This window comes from Myxocyprinus asiaticus, chromosome 32 (genome assembly GCF_019703515.2).
Source record: "Myxocyprinus asiaticus isolate MX2 ecotype Aquarium Trade chromosome 32, UBuf_Myxa_2, whole genome shotgun sequence".
In the NCBI taxonomy this organism is placed as follows: Eukaryota; Metazoa; Chordata; class Actinopteri; order Cypriniformes; family Catostomidae; genus Myxocyprinus; species Myxocyprinus asiaticus.
In genome coordinates, this window is record NC_059375.1 from 39,001,440 (window position 1) to 39,020,003 (window position 18,564).

An 18,564-nucleotide genomic window follows, 5' to 3' on the forward strand; every position below is an offset into this window, starting at 1 on the left:
GTACAGGACCCTATATACTTTCTTAATGCATGATCCTGGTCTTATTGTGCATGATTCATCAGTGCATGTTATTATAAGTAAACCATATTTGCAATGTCTTTGTAAACTTATGATATTTTGATAAAACTTTCTTTGCCTCTGAAACAAATTTTCTTTCTGGCTGCCAACACATATCTCTTTTACTTTTCAACTCCTTCCCTCTAACCATCTGGCATGCATCACCCACTTTTCAAGCTCCAAAACAATTCCCGGAAAAAAGGTACTATCCTACATTTTGTTTTGTTGATTATCACGTATTATTTGTAAATATGTCTGATGTAAACTGTGTTGCGAATGGTGTTTCACATTGAGCTTTCATGCTTGTATGAGCAGATTTTCAGTGGCAATTTGTATTTTCCAGTGTCCTTTCCTGCAGAACCTTGGTGTCATGTATTTTTACCCTGAGATGTGAGTATTGATCTTGCAGACTCACTGCAGTATTTACACAGACACACAATGAGAGAACACTAATATACACCGATCAGCCATAACATTAAAATCAACTGCCTAATATTGTGTAGTTCCCCCTCGTGCCACCACAACAGTGCCAACCTGCATCTCAGAATGGCATTCCGAGATGCTATTCTTCTCACCACAAGTGTACAGAGCGGTTATCAGAGTTACCGTAGACTTTGTCAGTTCGAACCAGTCTGGCCATTCTCTGTTGACCTCTCATCAACAAGGCATTTCCATCCGCAGAACTGCTGCTCACTGGATGTTTTTTGTTTATGGCACCATTCGGAATAAATTCTTGAGACTGTTTTGTGTGAAAATCCCAGGAGATCAGCAGTTACAGAAATACTCAAACCAGCCTGTCTGGCACCAACAATCATCCATGCGATTATCTAATCAGCCAATCGTGTGTCAGCAGTGCAGTGCATAAAATCATGCAGATATGGGTCAGGAGCTTCAGATAGAATGCTATTATGAGATGTTTTGGCGGCACAAGGGGGACCTACACAATATTAGGCAGGTGTTTTTTTTATTTTGCATTATTTTCTCCCCAATTTGATATGCCCAATTCCCAATGCGCTCTAAGTCCTCGTGGTGGCATAGTGACTCGCCTTATTTCAGGTGGCGGAGGATGAATCTCAGTTATCTCCGCGTATCTCATCACGTGGCTTGTTGAGCGCGTTACCGCGGAGACATAGCGCATGTGGAGGTTTCACGCTATTCTCCGCGCCATCCATGCACAACTCGCCACGCGCCCCACCAAGAGCGAGAACCACATTATAGCGACCACGAGGAGGTTACCCCATGTGACTCTAACCTCCCTAGCAACTGGGCCAATTTGGTTGCTTAGGAGACCTGGCTGAAGTCAGGCAGGTGTTTTTTATGTTGTGGCTGATCGGTGTACACATGCACAGTGAGTCTTTACTTTCGGATTCAAATATTATTAAACTGGTTCTAATCACAGCCTGATCTCAAGAAAATGATGTGACTGTGGCGACATTGTTGCTCAAATATATTATGTGGTTCCTTACACTTTTCGTGGCAGTTCTGAGGTGAAATGTCCACCGAGTGGTGCTTAAAGTGAAATAAATTTTCTCCCAAACAGATTTTATGCTCCACTGAGTTTTAAATCAAGAAAACATAGCTCCCTACCCTTAACCTTAAACCTAAACCCAACCGATAGTCTCATAAAAAGCAAATATCGAATCATCAAGCCGTCAAAAAATCATTTAGCAAAAATGTAGGTATAGTAACGTGATTCTAAGAGACCAGGTTGCATATATCACACAACGCTGCATGATTATAACTTTGATATTTGCAGTTATTCTGTTTTCAGAGTCAATGGGCCACATTTATGAAACACAAGCAAAACTATTTTCTGTGTAAATCATTTTCAAAACCAATTCTTGAGTACATAATGCAAAAATGTTTGCAAGAATGGCTTTACAAACAATTTGCACAGCAATTTGTTCTGCTTGTGTTTCCATGAGAACAATGAAGTTATTCAAGCATTTTTAGGTGAACCAAGCCTTTTAGAGCAGGCAAAGATAATCATTTTTAAAAGAGATATGTGTCATTTCTGCACCACTGGTGGCACCAGAAAAGCAAAAAAAAAAAAAAGAAAAAATGCTTTAGACGATTTTTAGTAAATAATGACTTAACACATTTCTCACACAATGCTATCGTACGGCTTTAGAAGACCTGGAATATAGTGTACAAGTCATATGGACAACTTCTATAGTGTTTTTTTTTTTTTTTTAATCCTGATGAGTAACTATTAACTGTATTTCAATGAGAAAAAAAAAGGGCTGTTTAAAGATTCTTCAAACATATCTACAGCATACTTATTTGGAACGACAAGATGGTGAGTAAATAATGACTTTTCATATTTGGGTGAACAATACATTTAAGCTGGGATAGGAGAAAGTATTTTAGCACTGAAACAAATTTTACACGTCATCCTTAAGTGAATACATTTGTTTTTTAATCTCCGAAAAGTTAAAGTGTTCAGTGTCATAACAGAATAACTGAGACATTAGTGAGTTGTGTTGGACTTAGGGCTGGACGATATGGCGAAAAAATAAAATCAAAATTTTTATCAAACTTGTGGATGATTCAAGATTCGATTTTTTTTTCAACTTGTAAATGTACTCCAACATGATTCAAATTGTATGTTCTTTATGAGAATGCAAGGCAACCTGGTTAGAGAAATCCAAGTTCTTTTCATTATAGGAAACAAAGGTGTGCAAGTAAAATTTACAAATGCACCAAATGCACCATGGAGGAAGTTGTCAAAAGAGCGTAAAAGTAAAATACATTTAAATCTAATACAAAAATAATAGAAAAAGAAAACTGCTAAATAATTCTTAGCCAGTGTCGGTATTCATTTTATCCAAACCAAGTCTATCTAGAAATCAATATTTATAAATTATCAAGTCTATCTAGAAATCAATATTTATAAATTATCAAGTTTATCTAGAAAGTACTCATTGTACGTCAAACAATTTGTGTGTATATTCATAAACCCCTGCAGATAGAGACGCGCCCTCTAGCGGTTCATACTGAGCAGTGCAGCAATATGAAATAATTTATCATTACAATTCAACTAGCAAAGTTTGTCAAAATGACCGCTTGCCAAATGCACATCACAGAACAAAGCAATAATTTGCGATCGATCTGAATCATCATGGCAAAAGGTGTGGCGGATGTTTGATTCTCCCATATATAGCCTCTCCATGATTTGAAATGAAGTGCCCATAACTGACATGCAACTAACGCTTTATGGGTAAAGAGAAAAGTAAGAAGACCGTTCATCAACATGTGCACGCTGAGGCCAGTTATGATCTTAAACCGGTGTATACCTGCATGATGGATGAAGCTGAGCTACAATCACACTGTGTACAATCGTACTTGGAATATTACATTAAGACAAGCACTAAGAATTATTTTTCTCTTCCTTATTCAGCCTTTGGTGGATTTACAATGTATCTAACTTTAGCGTTTGCAATTTTTTTGGGGCAAAATCTCGATTTCTCGATTTAAAAAAAATTATAAAAGATCGTGTCAAAACGCAAATTTGAATTAATCGGAAAAATCGGAAAAACCGACCAGCCCTAGTTGGACTCTGCTACCTTCATCTAATCAAATTTTTCAAAAGTGTTCGAACTGACAGTGAACAGAGTCTCACACCACTTCTGTCAATCATCAGGACATGAAATGGATGGTTTCAACACTCTCACAGCTCTAAAGAACCATCCTCTCCCCTTGAGAAACCCCTAGAGGTCAACAAGGCATGGAAGTAATGGACTTAGTTAAACCATTACCTCCTAACCATCTGTCAAGTCACAAGCTAGCCTGACATTGAACCTGCTCTGATGGAATGCCTATAGTTTTTCAACCCACATTTAACAATGTTTCCCAATGCTAATGAGCCCATGAAGCAGCCAACACCAAACATGATGGGTCACACAGCCACTTAATCAAAATAAACCCAATCTATAAAACATGAGAGGCTCACAACATTGCCATTAAGCAATGAAGCAAACTTCAGTTCAGTACCCCTGGATTCTTTATTAATTTCTTCCCCTTAAAAGGTGGCTGCCATAAATTATTCTTTTATAAACCTACTTTGACTTGACTCTTGTTCTGCCCACACACATAATACAGGATACGGATCTAAGCAATTTTAGTGACAAATGCAGAAGATGTGCCAAAAGAAGATGACTATTCAGAGGCTAAACTCCAGAGAAATAAATCTTTTAAATAAACAGTCGGAAACAAAAAGACGCAATTACATCACTACTTACAATGGAAAGTCAATGGGGCAAGGCACCCCAATTGAAAGTGGTTTTCAATCAACACGTTTTGTGGTGTGATTACAAACTGTTAAAACTATTTTGTGGGATTAAAAAAACAACAACATCAACTAGAGCTTAATTTAAGTTTAGCTTAAAATGTCTATTAATCAGACATTTAAAATAGCCACAGCTGAGAAGCCCTTTCCAGACTGAATGTAATCGAACCATATAATACCAGAACATAAAATATCACAAAGTCGCCTAATACATTTCAATTACAGTGAAAACCACTTTTGCATGTTTTCAGCATCAGGGAAGCCACACCACAAGCAGGAATTAGCTCTAGACACAAACCTTGCTCTTCTCCTGCTGCAGTTCGATTTGGATTTCTGTGAGTTTGGCCCTCAGCTCCTCATTGGCTGCTTGCAGGGCTGCCATGGCGTCAGGGCGCTCCCCTTTGCCCCGCCCACTGGGTGCTTTCTTGGACATGTTGGGCAGTAGTCCACAGGCCACGCCCCTTTCAGGGATGACCTGAGTTTGTGATTGGTCAAGATTCTGGTCCGTTTTTTTCCTCAGCTACATCTTTCCACCCACCTGAAATTCATAGAAAAAGACAAAAGTTTACAGACGTCATTGAGATAATGGACAACTACAGTAATACATTTTAACTGTTTCACTAAACGTTAATTTAGCCTGAAATACAAAATAAAACCCCCATGAAATGGTTTGACAAGTGCACACTTCTAACAAATGAATAACCTTTACGTAAAAACGAAATGTAAAAAATAATCACTGTTTTTTTTGTTTTGTTTTTTTAAACACGTTTCCCAAAACTTCCTCCTATCGTGCATTGGTCGGACAAACAGATAGCTCCACCCAAACTCACAACATTGGTTGAGCAAATGTTGCAGTGTCGGGCTGGTTGTGATGCTCAAATAAACATCTGGGGAAAATCAACCTAAGAATGGCTTACTTATAGTTGTCTCTGGGATACAAGATAGTATTGTAACACTGAAAACATGACTAACTTCACTTTTAAGACTAGAGGACATTGAATACAGTGGTATAGTGCCATTTACTGATAAAGTTACAGCTCTCAAAACAGAGACTCAGTCACTGAATATCAAAAAAGTGACTTTTTTCCGGATAAAATAGCTGAAAGGAAGGCAGATGATGAAGTCACTGAACAGGTGCAGAGATGCTCTGTGAGAAAGAAAAAACAGAGTAAGCAAAAGGGTTTTTAAGTAGGCGGATAATTTTCTACAAGTAATCCTGTTATATTGCTAGTGATGAATTACACGCGTCTCACTGGCAAACATTAAGAGCCATATAGCTTTACATTAACATACATTAATCACATCCTCCAGAGAAATAGGAGTGGTGGTGGTGTAGTGGACTAAAAGCACTGAACTGGTAAGCGGAAGGTTGTTGGTTCAATCCCCACAGCCACCACCATTGTGTCCTTGAGCAAGGCACTTAACTCCAGGTTGCTCCAGGGGGATTGTCCCTGTAATCAGGGCACTGTAAGTCGCTTTGGATAAAAGCGTCTGCCAAATGTAAATATGACATCATTTTTTTTATGCTATATTTGCAAATAGCATACTACACTTAGTATTTATGTAGTGTACTATATGTATACTATGCACAGTATGCAGTTTATTTTTTATGCAAGGATGACCTACTACATTTGCCAAAATGTACAATATATTGCTATGTGCTTGACTTGACCTTCCAATTCCAGTGTGACGAATAAACCAGAATTAATATCAACCGTAATGTTTTACAGAAACAAAATTCTTTTTTCCAGTGTTTCATTGCATCATGCCGTATAGTTTGAACACCTGAAACGGGTCGTTAGTAATTCCAGACTTACTTCCTGTACTAACCTATGTAATTTGGAAACAAAAAACACTCCTCTGGTCTTCATTGGCTGCTCGCGAACAGCTTTGACCCACCCTCAAACACTACACTAAGCAGTAGACCAATCACAACAGACTGGGACATCTGAACAATCAGAGCAGAGTAGGCTCTCTGAAAGGAGTTTAGAATAAATCTTTTAGTACGGATCATTGAACGAGTCGTTTTTGACACTGGGAAAAAAAGGAAATGCTGCAGTTTAAATTATGAATAAATTAAAGTGTTTATTGAACTTGGATGTATGTAAATTTATTGTATGAGACCTTTAAAACAAAATTAGGCACGTTTAAAAACCATAATAGGTGCTCTTTTAATAGTTATAACTCATGAACGGAATGAGATATTGTCACCAAATTTGGTACACATATGTATGGCATCATTCTGAGGACACACAAAAAATAGGCGCACCTCTGCCTCTAGGTGGTGCTATAATGATTACAAATCTAAAAATGGCTTTAACTATGGAACCGTTAGTCCAAAAGACTTGATTTTTAACGAATTAAAGCAAAATGAGCCCCTACCAAGTATTGAGTACATATACAGTAAATGAACATACTTTCCAGAAGGCCAACAATTCACTAAAAATGTTTTTTTTATTGGTCTTATGATGTATTCTAATTTTTTGAGATAGTGAATTGGTGGGTTTTTGTTAAATGTGAGCCAAAATCATCACAATTAAAAGAACCAAAGACTGAAACTACTTCAGTCTGTATGCATTGAATTTATTTAATACACGAGTTTCACAATTTGAGTTGAATTACTGAAATGAACTTTTCCACGACATTCTAATTTATTGAGATGCACCTGTATATTTATTATTGGGATTTTGGTTGAACAATAAACAGAATCTGGGATTTTATTCATGTTGGACTCTTGTAGCCTTTATGTCTGTGCCCATTATAGTAAAGTAATTTTTTAACATTCTTTAAATCGAATTTAAAAACTATTGCCGGTTAATCGGTTATCAGCCTTTTTCCCCACCGTAATTATTGTTTTTGGTAAAATCCACTATCGGTCAATATCTACTCCATTCTGTACACAGCCTTTTTTTTTTTTTTTTTTTTTTGAATATATAAGTAACTAATGTTTCATTCCAATTACTATAGAGGAGGTTCTTTCCCCCAGAGAGTTCAGTGAGTAGCAAGAAGTGGTGACACTTTTATAGTGCACATGGTTGTTATATATTCTTAACATCATTGTCTCTTCTGCCAGATAGAATTTAACTGTAATTTTGTGCTTTTAACAGATGGGACTTCTCACTTTCAAACCATGACCTGTCCAGAAAGACTTCCACAACCGTGATGTGCATTTTAACCAGGAATGCCACTGCTTCCAAGCATTGGTAACCATGGCAATAGTCACTATGGCATCACGCAGAGTTGGAATGCAAATCCCTGTCAGCCAACGCTGATTAATTCAGTAAATTAATCAATGGTTAATAAAAGTTTTGTAACAGTGGTTGTTATCTCAGTTGTATCAACATCAGATTATACACTAATTGGAACATGGAAAGAGTCTTTGCCTTCTTTCAAAAGTTTAACTCTTTGTAAGCAAATAAGTCATATCATTCCATTTGGCTTCTAACTCATCCAACTCAACACAGGATCAGTTTCTGATCAGACTACCCGACTCAAATCAGATCAATAAATAATTTCAAATCAGATCTCTTTAACATCTCTTTGGTTCCTCTCAGACAGGAATTACATTAAGAGCAAATGGAGACTTTTGCTGAAGTCTCCTGCTTCTCAATTTGTTTCTACCGAGACATTTTTTGTGTCTCCTTTTCTCTTTTCTGCCTTAAGAGAGAAAAACATTACCCCAATTTCAGCAATATATCGATTGTTTTTCCTAGACAGCCATAGTGAAGAAAAAGACTCATGTGTATAATTTCTTCATTTCTCACATGTCTTACACTGTGCTTATATTTGTCAAGATACCAAAGCCTGCAATTGAAGGTCAAAGATTTCAATATGAACTCAAACATTTATCATCAAATTCTTATATATAGCATATACTGTAGCAGTCTGGATTCCAGAGAAAAACGATCAGTCTAGACAACTGTATCTCCTCGGCAGTATTGGAGATATTTAATACTTTGACAAATCACAAATCATCTAATCTCAGCAGAAACATTTCCCCAGCTATAAGGATGACAGATCACTGCAGCAGACTACAGATTGTCTCCAAAAGATAAGAGGAATCTTACAACATGTTGACTGGCTTGTATGGGATTTCACTCCATTGTTTTCCATGGTTATTGTGCTTCAGTGATCCACTATGAAAAGGACAAAATATGGCACAAAACCTCTTTCACTATTGACAGTTGAAGAAGCATCGAAGCATCTGCATTTAAGCAACTTTCACAATTACAGAAAAACAATTATATTACTAGATATGCAAGCAATTAATTAATTCATTCATATAAGGGATGCCATTTGCTTTAAGAGCACTCAGTATATCATATTTGTTTTGAAGATGTAATCAGAGATGCACTTTGCAAGTACACTAGATGGGTAAGTGTCTCTTCCTGCTCAATTATCAGGGAGCTCTTGGCTTGCCTTGAGGAGTTTCAGTGTCTTGCTTGCACTTATGAACGTGGCTCCATGCTAGGTCTATATAAAGTTGGGGAAGCTATTTTGACAAGTTTCAAGCTACACATAAGTTAAAGTATTTAAACAACAGTCAAGCTACTAACAAAAGCCAGCTAAATTGAAGCTATTGAACCCTTTAAGCTCTGAAGGTGTTTTAAAGATTTCCTGTTTCAGTTAAAGTTTTATAACTCTACATAAAACAAAAGGGAGTCAATTGTTTGATATCATTTTAAAGAAAATGTGTTTTTTTATTTTTTATGATATAATGATTATGATGCCAAATTATGAGACTCTGAGCCTAAGAAACTGCTGAAAAATCACAAATAAACTTGAGCCAATAATTTTGTCTTTTTCTTATTTGACATTATATATCTCATGGTGAAAATAAGGAAGCTCTGAAAAACTGTAACTGAGTAAAATGTTGTGTTGATACGAGAAAGCAATCAAAAGTTATAACATTACAAAAATAATTTATCCTAGTGTCCAAAAACATCTCCAAGTGTCCAGTTACACATGCAAATACAATGACTAAAGGTATGCTCTCTCTCCAAAGGATGCAGGCATGAGTTACGAGATCTCATTCAGTTCCATTCGAGCCATCATTGAGTCCGTGTCATGTACTTGGTGCCATCTCCTGGTGGCCATATGTAATTAAAGTTAAAAATCCTCTCCGCCCATATTTAGATGATTTCCATCTCTGGTTGCAGCGATCTGAATCCTAATACGATTGGTTTTGCGTTCCATGATGCTGGACAACATACTACATCATTTCTGATGAAGTCATCTGATCCAGAAAAGCTAACGTGTTTTTAGCCAGATATCACATTATGTGCTGTGTACACATTGTGCTTCATGTGGATTATCTAATGACCTATGCATCCGATTACGTTTTGTGTGGGCTTGTTTTAACGGGTATCCCCTCATCTATGTGATGGTATGTGATATTTTATGTTCAATTTATTTTTCATGAAGTTATAAGTGAAAAGTGGCTCATGAGCAACACATGTTAACATGTAACATATATGCCAAAGACAACAACAACATATGACTCGTGGCTATTTGATCAGTGGGATGTTTTTTTTACCAATTACAATAATATGTACAGTGCACAATTATTAATAAATTATCAAAATCAGTTCTGATTGCAGAATTCAATCATTTCACCTGATATGTAATTAGGGTGAAATTTCCTTTTGCAAATACAGTTACCATAGTTTAACCATGCATTTGTAGTAAAACCATGATTAACTGTATCAGAATCATGGTTTCTGCCAAAAATCATGGTTACAATCATGGTTAATATTATTACAATATTACTTTATGAATTTTTGTAAAAGGTTGAACATAAATGTATACTTGCTATACACTAATAAATCTATAAAACACCCTATTTTATATAACTGAATTGAAATATAGTGACAATTAACAAATTTTGCTTCAAAAAAGAAAACAGTGACTTAAATTGTGTGAAAAATTGAGTAAAATAATTTCAACATCGTGTGCATTTTTCTGTCATTAAATTATATTATGTAGGAGAGATAGATTGCATTAATGTATGATATTGAAAAACACGCGACAACATGCACCAATAAAAATGTGACAACATGCCTTTTGGATAAAAGTCTGCATTCATAATATAGTTGACCCTTGAACTAGATGTTTGAAACCAACATACAAAACCTATGCAAGAGAAAACACGCATTTGTATATCAGAACTTTTGACTCCAAATCTTGTCGCTACTGAGATATACCCCTTGTGACACCTTCCCCGTGTGACAACTAGCTCCACTCTTATCTGCATTATGTCAGTTATTGGCCACCCAGCTATCTAGATATATGCACTGTAGTTATTTCCATCAGCATGGTACTTGTCAAAGTATGACAGATAATGAAAGAAAGAATGTGTACTGAATTAGGCAATGCATGCTTCTCTCTTTACCAAAAAATGTTTACCAAAAGTGATGAGACACCCTTCAGCCTTGCCCAATTGCTCTGAATACATTATGTGGATCATTGGGTAAGATAACAGCACTTTTAATATGTACTGTAGCTTTAACGACAGGTCTGAAGTACAGTTCAATTAGTGTCTGCCTCTTCCAGATCCATTACTAAGCTCTAATCAGAGAATCAAACCTGAATAATTATCACCAGCTGTTACCTGGATACAAATTACCCATGGCCTAAATTACCAATGATGACAATTTAACCACACTGACACTAGTTGGGTCTAAGACTAAATGGATAGTTCACCGAAAAAGGAAAATTCTATAAATTCTACAAAATTGCTATGAATTGAATTTTTTTTTGAAGTCCTAACAGATGATAAAGAAAGCAGAGAGTGCAACACATCTCCTTTATAACCACTTTACAAAAAGATCCTTTCATGAATAAAAGCCACCTTCATTGATTTCCAGGGATTCAGTATTTTCATCTATTAGGGTAATCCTACTTTACAGTATTATGCTGGAACTATTCAAATACACTTATAATTACATGAAGCCTCTAATCTCACTGAATAACAGTGACTCAGCACACTACAGTCATTTTTACCTCTCAGACTTACATTCATCAACATGAGGGCATTATTTCATTTGAATTAAAGGTGCAGTTTGTAATTGCTGCGTAACTAGCGTCTCCAAATGGTTTTCCGAAAACTCCCCATGGCATTCATTGGTCAGCCAAAAAGATAGTCCCACCCCCAGACTCACACCATTAGTTGAGCCAATGTTGCTATGTGGACATAGTAATATAGTAATGCATTTATTGCATCACTGAGCTACCTTGTTTACACTTTTAGAGGGAATCAACCTACAAATGGCTTGAAGATATTTTTAACATAGAAAATTACCTTTAATTACTTTTCATTTAAAAAAACACTGCTTTGTTATACTGTTATCATTTGCAATGCCTCCAATCAAAGAAATGACATTCAAATTAAGGTAACACACATTTCTCATTTGTTATTATAAGTTTATGATGATATTGATTTTATAACAACATCCCATGCAAACTCTGTGTTTGGAGTCAAATTCAACTTGAAAGTGACAGTCTGGTCAATATCTTGTGTCTTCTTTCCATTATGTGTCTATTATCAGCACAACCAAGGCATTGCTTGTAATAGCTTTGAACATAAATCAATAACACAGTAAGCTGCACCAACAGTGATATGAATGAAAAACAAACCAAAACAACCTTGCTAAACCTTCCTGTCGAAAGTCAATGAGTTCAGATGAGTTCAGACCAATGCATATTCAAAAGAACAGCACATTTTATCATTGGTTGCCTGGAACTTGAAAACAACCTATGCAACCTGTGCTGTGTTTCTCTGCCAGGCATACAAAGAAATAGATGTCAGGCAGAAAGAGACTGTGTCGCAGATGGCCCTTCGGGAACATTTCAACAAATGTCTCAGTGGGCACACGACAGCCTGTGAACATTATAACATTCTGCGTAAGCGCGGCTGCAACTGCTACCAGTATAATTTGATCAACATTTCCCCTTTGCACCGCTATTCCGCAGCTCGTATTGACAGTTCTGACAAACATCCCAGCAGGCCGAGCTCAGGATCATTATCTGGTAATCACACGAGTCTAAAACATATCACAAATTTGATGCCACCCTGGTTGAATCTAAAAAGTGAAGACTGCAAGCTTGATTTTATTAGAATTCAACGCATTAAGATTGCAACTAACCTTAAATGCATGATTTGAGATGTGATGTTTTAGTTTGCCGGTTTTATCCGGGAAGCTGTTGGTCCTCCATCATTACGTGCGAGTTGTAGCACATGCTCTGAAACGACAAGTGATGCATGTTGTCATGCCCTGAATTCCATGCAGGAAGATGCTTGAATCCACAGCAGAACAGGGCTGCTTACAATCTGCGCAGACGCCTGGATCTTCAGTAATAGAGAAGCCGGTAGTGATGCATCACCATGAATAGCTCCAAACGGGAATAACGAATGAAAAAAGGAGGAACTCTGGGGGAGCTACGGCTTTTTAGAGGAGATATTTTGAAGGAAGAGAGAGAAGTGGTTTTATGCACTTACCATAAACACTCCCTCACCATCCCTGATGAAGAGCGAGAGATGATGCCAGCAGGAGAGAGGAGGAGAGGAGGGGGGAGGCAGAGGAATAGAGACAGTTGCATGCACAGAGCACACACACACACACACACACATATGCACAGGCGTGCAAGCACACTAGGATTTGGCAGTTTTGCTGGATGCGTTGTATGCCTGGCTTCTATCCCGGGTTTGAGGGTGCCTGTGTGTGAGGAAGAGAGAGAGAGAGTGTGTGAGAGAGAGAGATATACATGGAAAGACAGAATGCTGTAGCCACCCGCTGGTCAATGTACTGCAACTGCATCTCTATCACATAACGTCACTATCCATCCATCCCATGCATTTACAGAGAGGTAGTGAACTGTGAAACAACTAAATAAATCTACCTCTATATACCAACTTTAAGTGTTACCCTATGCACTGCATAGCTTTCATATGTTGGAGACTTCATAAAGCATGCAGATGGATGATGATAGGAACTGCATAATTGAGGATGGCTTAAAAATACTGGAGAACAATGTTATCATCTTAGTGTAGTGCAGTGAACTATCCTCCAACCATAGAGATGGCGCCTGCGAAATGAGAACCAAATAACAAATACATGAAATGACTGATGCAGTCATTTCTGCATCACTACAAGAGGTCCCGAAAGCCCGAATCTTGCCCACATCAGAGACAGTGTGACACAACTTGACCCAACACGACCGGTACCGTCAAATGTTAAGACCAAAGTCGACCCAAACCCAAAATCGCTCACTCGCTTTATAATTCTTCTCCAAGCAAGTAAATTCATTGCAATAGACTGTATTTTATTTAAGCATCGTAGGCAACATTCGTAAGAGTATAGTAACAGTAAACACACAGTTTTAACATTGCATGGTGGCCCAGCAGCACACCAGAGTAAAAGAGAAAAACTTTGGCTTACCATAAATCAAGCACAGGAATTTTTCTGGGTGAAGAATAATCTGGAGTCATGTGTAAGTCATTTGAAGTCCTCTTTGCAACCTGAAATTCTTTAGAACATTGAATCTTTGTGACACCTGCGCTTAAAAAAAAACGCTAGACACAGTGCAATGAATTAAACAGAACACAGATGTCTCGAGATAGAATATATAGAACTTCAGTTTTTAAAAACCTCTCTCCATCATTATTGAATCCTTGTTTTATGTTTTTACAACCCCAACTCTGAAAAATTTGGTACAGTATGAAAAATGCTAATAAAAACAAAATGGATTGATTTGGAAATTACATTCACCCTTTGCTATATTGAAAGCACAACAACTAAATATTATATGATGTTTAACCTTGTGTATATTTTTTTTTTTTTTTTTAAATGTACACTAATTTCAAATCAGATGATTGCAACACACTCCAAAAAAGTTGGGACAGTCGAGTGTTTACCACTGTGAAACATCACCATTTCTTCTAATAACACTTAAGCATTTAAACACTGAAGACACAAGTTTAAGTTTAAAAAGTGGAATTTTCCCCCATTCATCCATTATACATGTCTTCAGCTGTACAATTGCATGGGGTCTCTGTTGCCGTATTGTGCGCTTCATAATGCACCACACATTCTCAATGGGAGATGGTCAGGACTGCAGGCAGGCCAATTCAGCCAGTATGTGGTTTGAAGTTGTCTTGCTGAAAATTCTGTGATGTCCTTAAAAAAGATGGTGCTGGATGGCAGTATATGCTACTCTAAAATGTTTACATATCTGTCTGCATTAATGGTGCCCTCACAGATGTGCGAGTTACCCATGCCATGGGCACTGACACACCCCAGGCCAATACAGACACTGCCTTTTGAACCTGACGCCGATAACCGCTTGGATGTTCCGTTTCCTCTTTGGCCCGGAGCACAGGATGGCTGTGTTTTTCAAAAACTATTTGAAATGTGGACTCATCGGAACAAAAAACTTGGTTCCACTGTTCTACTTACCATCTAAGATGAGACCGAGTCCAGAGAAGTCAGCAGCGCTTCTAGACAGTGTTGATGAAGGGCTTCTGCTTTACATTTTAAAGTCTTAACTTGCATCTGTGGATGCAGCTGCGAATGGTGTTGACTAACAAAGGTTTACTAAAGTAATCCCAAGCCCATGTTCATGATATCCATTACAGATGAATGTTTTTTAAGACAGCGATATATGAGGGAGAGATCAAGCGCATTCAGAAGTGGTTTTCGTCTTGCCCTTTACGCACCGAGATTTGACCAAGATTCCTTGAATCTTTTAACTATATTGTGCACTGAAGAGGGTGAAATGCCCAAAATCCTTCCAATTTGTCTTTGGGGAACATTGTTCTCAAAGTGGTGGATTATTTGCTTAAGCATCTGTTAGCAAATTGACAAGTCTCAAATGATCCTTGCTCTTGAAGGACTAAGCTGTTTTTGGAGGCTCCTTATATAAACTCAACAAAAAAAGAAACATCCCTTTTTCAGGACACTGTATTTTAAATATAATTTTGTAAAAATCCAAATAACTTTACAGATCTTTATTGTAAAGGGTTTAAACAATGTTTTCCATGCTTGTTCAATGAACCATAAACAATTAATGAACATGCACCTGTGGAACAGTTGTTAAGACACTAACAGCTTACAGACAGTAGGCAATTAAGGTCACAGTTATAAAAACTAAAAGGACACTAAAGAGACCTTTCTACAGACTCTGAAAAACACCAAAAGAAAGATGCCCAGGGTCTTTGCTCTTCTGTGTGAATGTGCCTTAGGGATGCTGCATGGAGGCATGAGGACTGCAGATGTGGCCAGGGCAATAAATTGCAATGTTCGTAATGTGAGACGCCTAAGACAGCGCTACAGGGAGACAGGAAGGACAGCTGATCATCCTCGCAGAGGCAGATCACGTGTAACATCATCTGCACAGGATCGGTACATCCGAATATCACACCTGCCCAAGTTACACCAGGGACACACAATCCCTCCATCAGTGCTCAGACTGTCCACAATAGGTTGAGAGAGGCTGGACTGAGGGCTTGTAGGTCTGTTGTAAGGCAGATCCTTACCAGACATCACCGGCAACAACGTCGCCTATGGGCACAAACCCACCTTCGCTGGACCACACAAGACTGGTAAAAAGTGCTCTTCACTGATGAGTCGCAGTTTTGTCTCACCAGGGGTGATGATAAACGCAAGTCTGACCATCGAAGGAATGAACGTTACACCGAGGCCTGTACTCTGGAGCAGGATCGATTTGGAGGTGGAGGGTCCGTCATGGTCTGGGGCGGTGTGTCACAGCATCATCGGACTGAGCTTGTTGTCATTGCATGCAATCTCATTGCTGTGCGTTACAAGGAAGACACCCTCATCCCTCATGTGGTACCCTTCCTGCAGGCTCATCCTGACATGACCTTCCAGCATGACAATGCCACCAGCCATACTGCTCATTCTGTGCATGATTTCCTGCAAGACAGGAATGTCAGTGTTCTGCCATGGCCAGTGAAGAGCCCGGATCTCAATCCCATTGAGCACGTCTGGGACCTGTTGGATCAGAGGGTGAGGGCTAGGGCCATTCCCCCCAGAAATGTCTAAGAACTTGGTGCAGTCCAAATCTGGTGCAGTCCATGAGGAGATGCACTGCAGTACTTAATGATACTGAATGTTACTTTTGAATTTGACCGCCAGTGTAGTACAATACAAACAATAATAGTAGATAAAATACTTGAATAATAATTTTAAAATATACTGGTAACTGGTGTTGGTTGTGGAGATTGAGTCCCCTGTTCGCAATGTAAAAGCGCTTTGAGTGTAGTGTCAGAAAATGAAAAATGTATTCATTCAAAATATGTAAATAGGAGTGTTTTTCATCTTCATCAAAGCAAGTCATATTTCAGTTTCAAATGTTTTATTGTATAACATAATATCAATATGAAAATAGCATGTTATGGCTCCGGCTCCGAATATCTCCCAGTCATGATCACACACAGGCGATGTCCAGGTAAGATCAAATCATGAGATTCATCTGCCAGAAGAGCAGTGCCGAAACACGACTGACATAAAATGTTCTTCCCCAGATTGCTTGCAATTTTAAGTTTCAACCACAGATGTCGCTAGAGAGCACAAAGTTACATAGTGCAGCTTTAATGTACGAGTGATGTTGATTAGCGTCAACCTTGTTAGACGTAACAGCGGCTCCTTTGACATGGAAAGATGACGCTGAATTGTGTTCCGAATTTCCAATATTTTTGAGCCCTACACCCTTCAACTAGAGGTCGACGGATAGTGGATTTTTCCAATACGATAACTAAAGTGGTGGATAGGGTCGATAACCGATTAATCGGCAGATAGTTTAAAACAAATTATTTATAGAATGTAAAATATATATTCTTAGTCTTTCCTTACTATATTAGAGGTAACCAGAGTTTACAAACTTATTACAAAATTAATAAGATCCCAGAGACAGTTTATTGTGCATTCAAAATCCCAATACTAACCAAAAAAATTATAAATAAATAAAAATATTAAAGAAAATTGTTTGCATAACGCAGGACTTTTACTTTTGACTATAAAACACTTTAAACACACCGGGTACTCTTATTTTGAAATGGCTAAGACTTGGCTCTGTTATTAAGCATTTTATAGCCTATATTCACCAGATGAAGGGTTTTGTAAATATATATTTCATCTGATAAGGTGTACTGAGCAATAAGGTGAAGAGGCCACCTTTTCTGTAGAACCAAAATGTTCTAACTGTAGAAGCCTCCAGCGCCGGCCACAGAGGAACATGGAGTAATATTAATAAAACAAACAAAAAAAAAACTATCAGCAATAGATCAGCATAGATTTTTTCCAATAACGATAGTTCCAAAAAGAAACTATCGGCCCCATTTAAGCGATAAAACCAATATATCGGTCTACCTTTACCATTGAAGGTATTAGGGCATAAGGATGAGCCTTCACAATGGAACACACCCTTTGTGTGTCGTTTAGGGGCGGGGTTCTCTGAGATATATTATACTATACTATAATAAAAGGCAGCTGTGGGTAAAAAGATATTTTAAAAAAATAGCGCAGCAGTCTCCACGAGCGATTGCACGGAAAACTTGCAGAAAATTTGTAAAGAGTCTTAATTACAGCAAAGAAAACCCCAGTACAGGCTATTTCACAGACGTAACTAAATAAACAAAGCAGAATATGCAGTTATGCTCATGGATATCCGCTTTACTCTGTATTATGTGCCTTAAACAAACTCTGAATATCTTTAAAACATTTGATGTCACTAACCTGGCAAACTTTGGAAAATTCAGTCAATTTCCTCCTCAAAAGTGCTTGTCGCGGTATCAACCCAGAACCTTGTGAATCTGTTTCTAGGCAGATTGATAAAAAAGCCCTGTGAGCTTTAACTTACAGAAATACCATCAAACCAGCCAATCAAATTAGCAATTACTAACTTGAGAAGGTGTTTTCCAATTTTGTGTGCAATATGCATCAGATGGTCAGTGCATGGACTAATGATCCCTTGACTGGCAAACATTCAAAGACGGGGATAAAACCTGGAGGAGTTTTTGACCGCAATCTGGCAACAACATTTAGGTGGTGATTCGCACAATCTGGCATCCCGAGTGCCAGTATTGTTGTCATGCTTCTGTCTGCCCTATATTCTGGTGCAGGCTGGCTCACCAGCAGCTGTGTGGTTTCGTGGAATAATTCACTTGCTGTTGGACATCCGAAATATATAGACAAGAGCTGTTC

The 18,564-nt window shown here is 37.9% G+C and overlaps 1 protein-coding gene across 1 annotated transcript in view; it reads right to left on the reverse strand.

The window, feature by feature from the left end:
* Positions 1-18,415, reverse strand: part of LOC127423637 (janus kinase and microtubule-interacting protein 3-like) — an 80,607-nt gene extending 62,192 nt beyond the window's left edge. Inside the window, exons 1-5 of the mRNA XM_051668120.1 lie at positions 18,264-18,415; positions 18,097-18,179; positions 13,783-13,870; positions 12,490-13,059; positions 4,644-4,883 (exon numbers count right to left, since the gene is read on the reverse strand). Of these exons, the coding sequence (XP_051524080.1) occupies positions 4,644-4,778 (135 nt within the window). The 5' untranslated portion in view covers positions 4,779-4,883; positions 12,490-13,059; positions 13,783-13,870; positions 18,097-18,179; positions 18,264-18,415. The remainder of the gene's footprint in view (positions 1-4,643; positions 4,884-12,489; positions 13,060-13,782; positions 13,871-18,096; positions 18,180-18,263) is intronic.
* Positions 18,416-18,564: the final 149 nt, after the last annotated feature.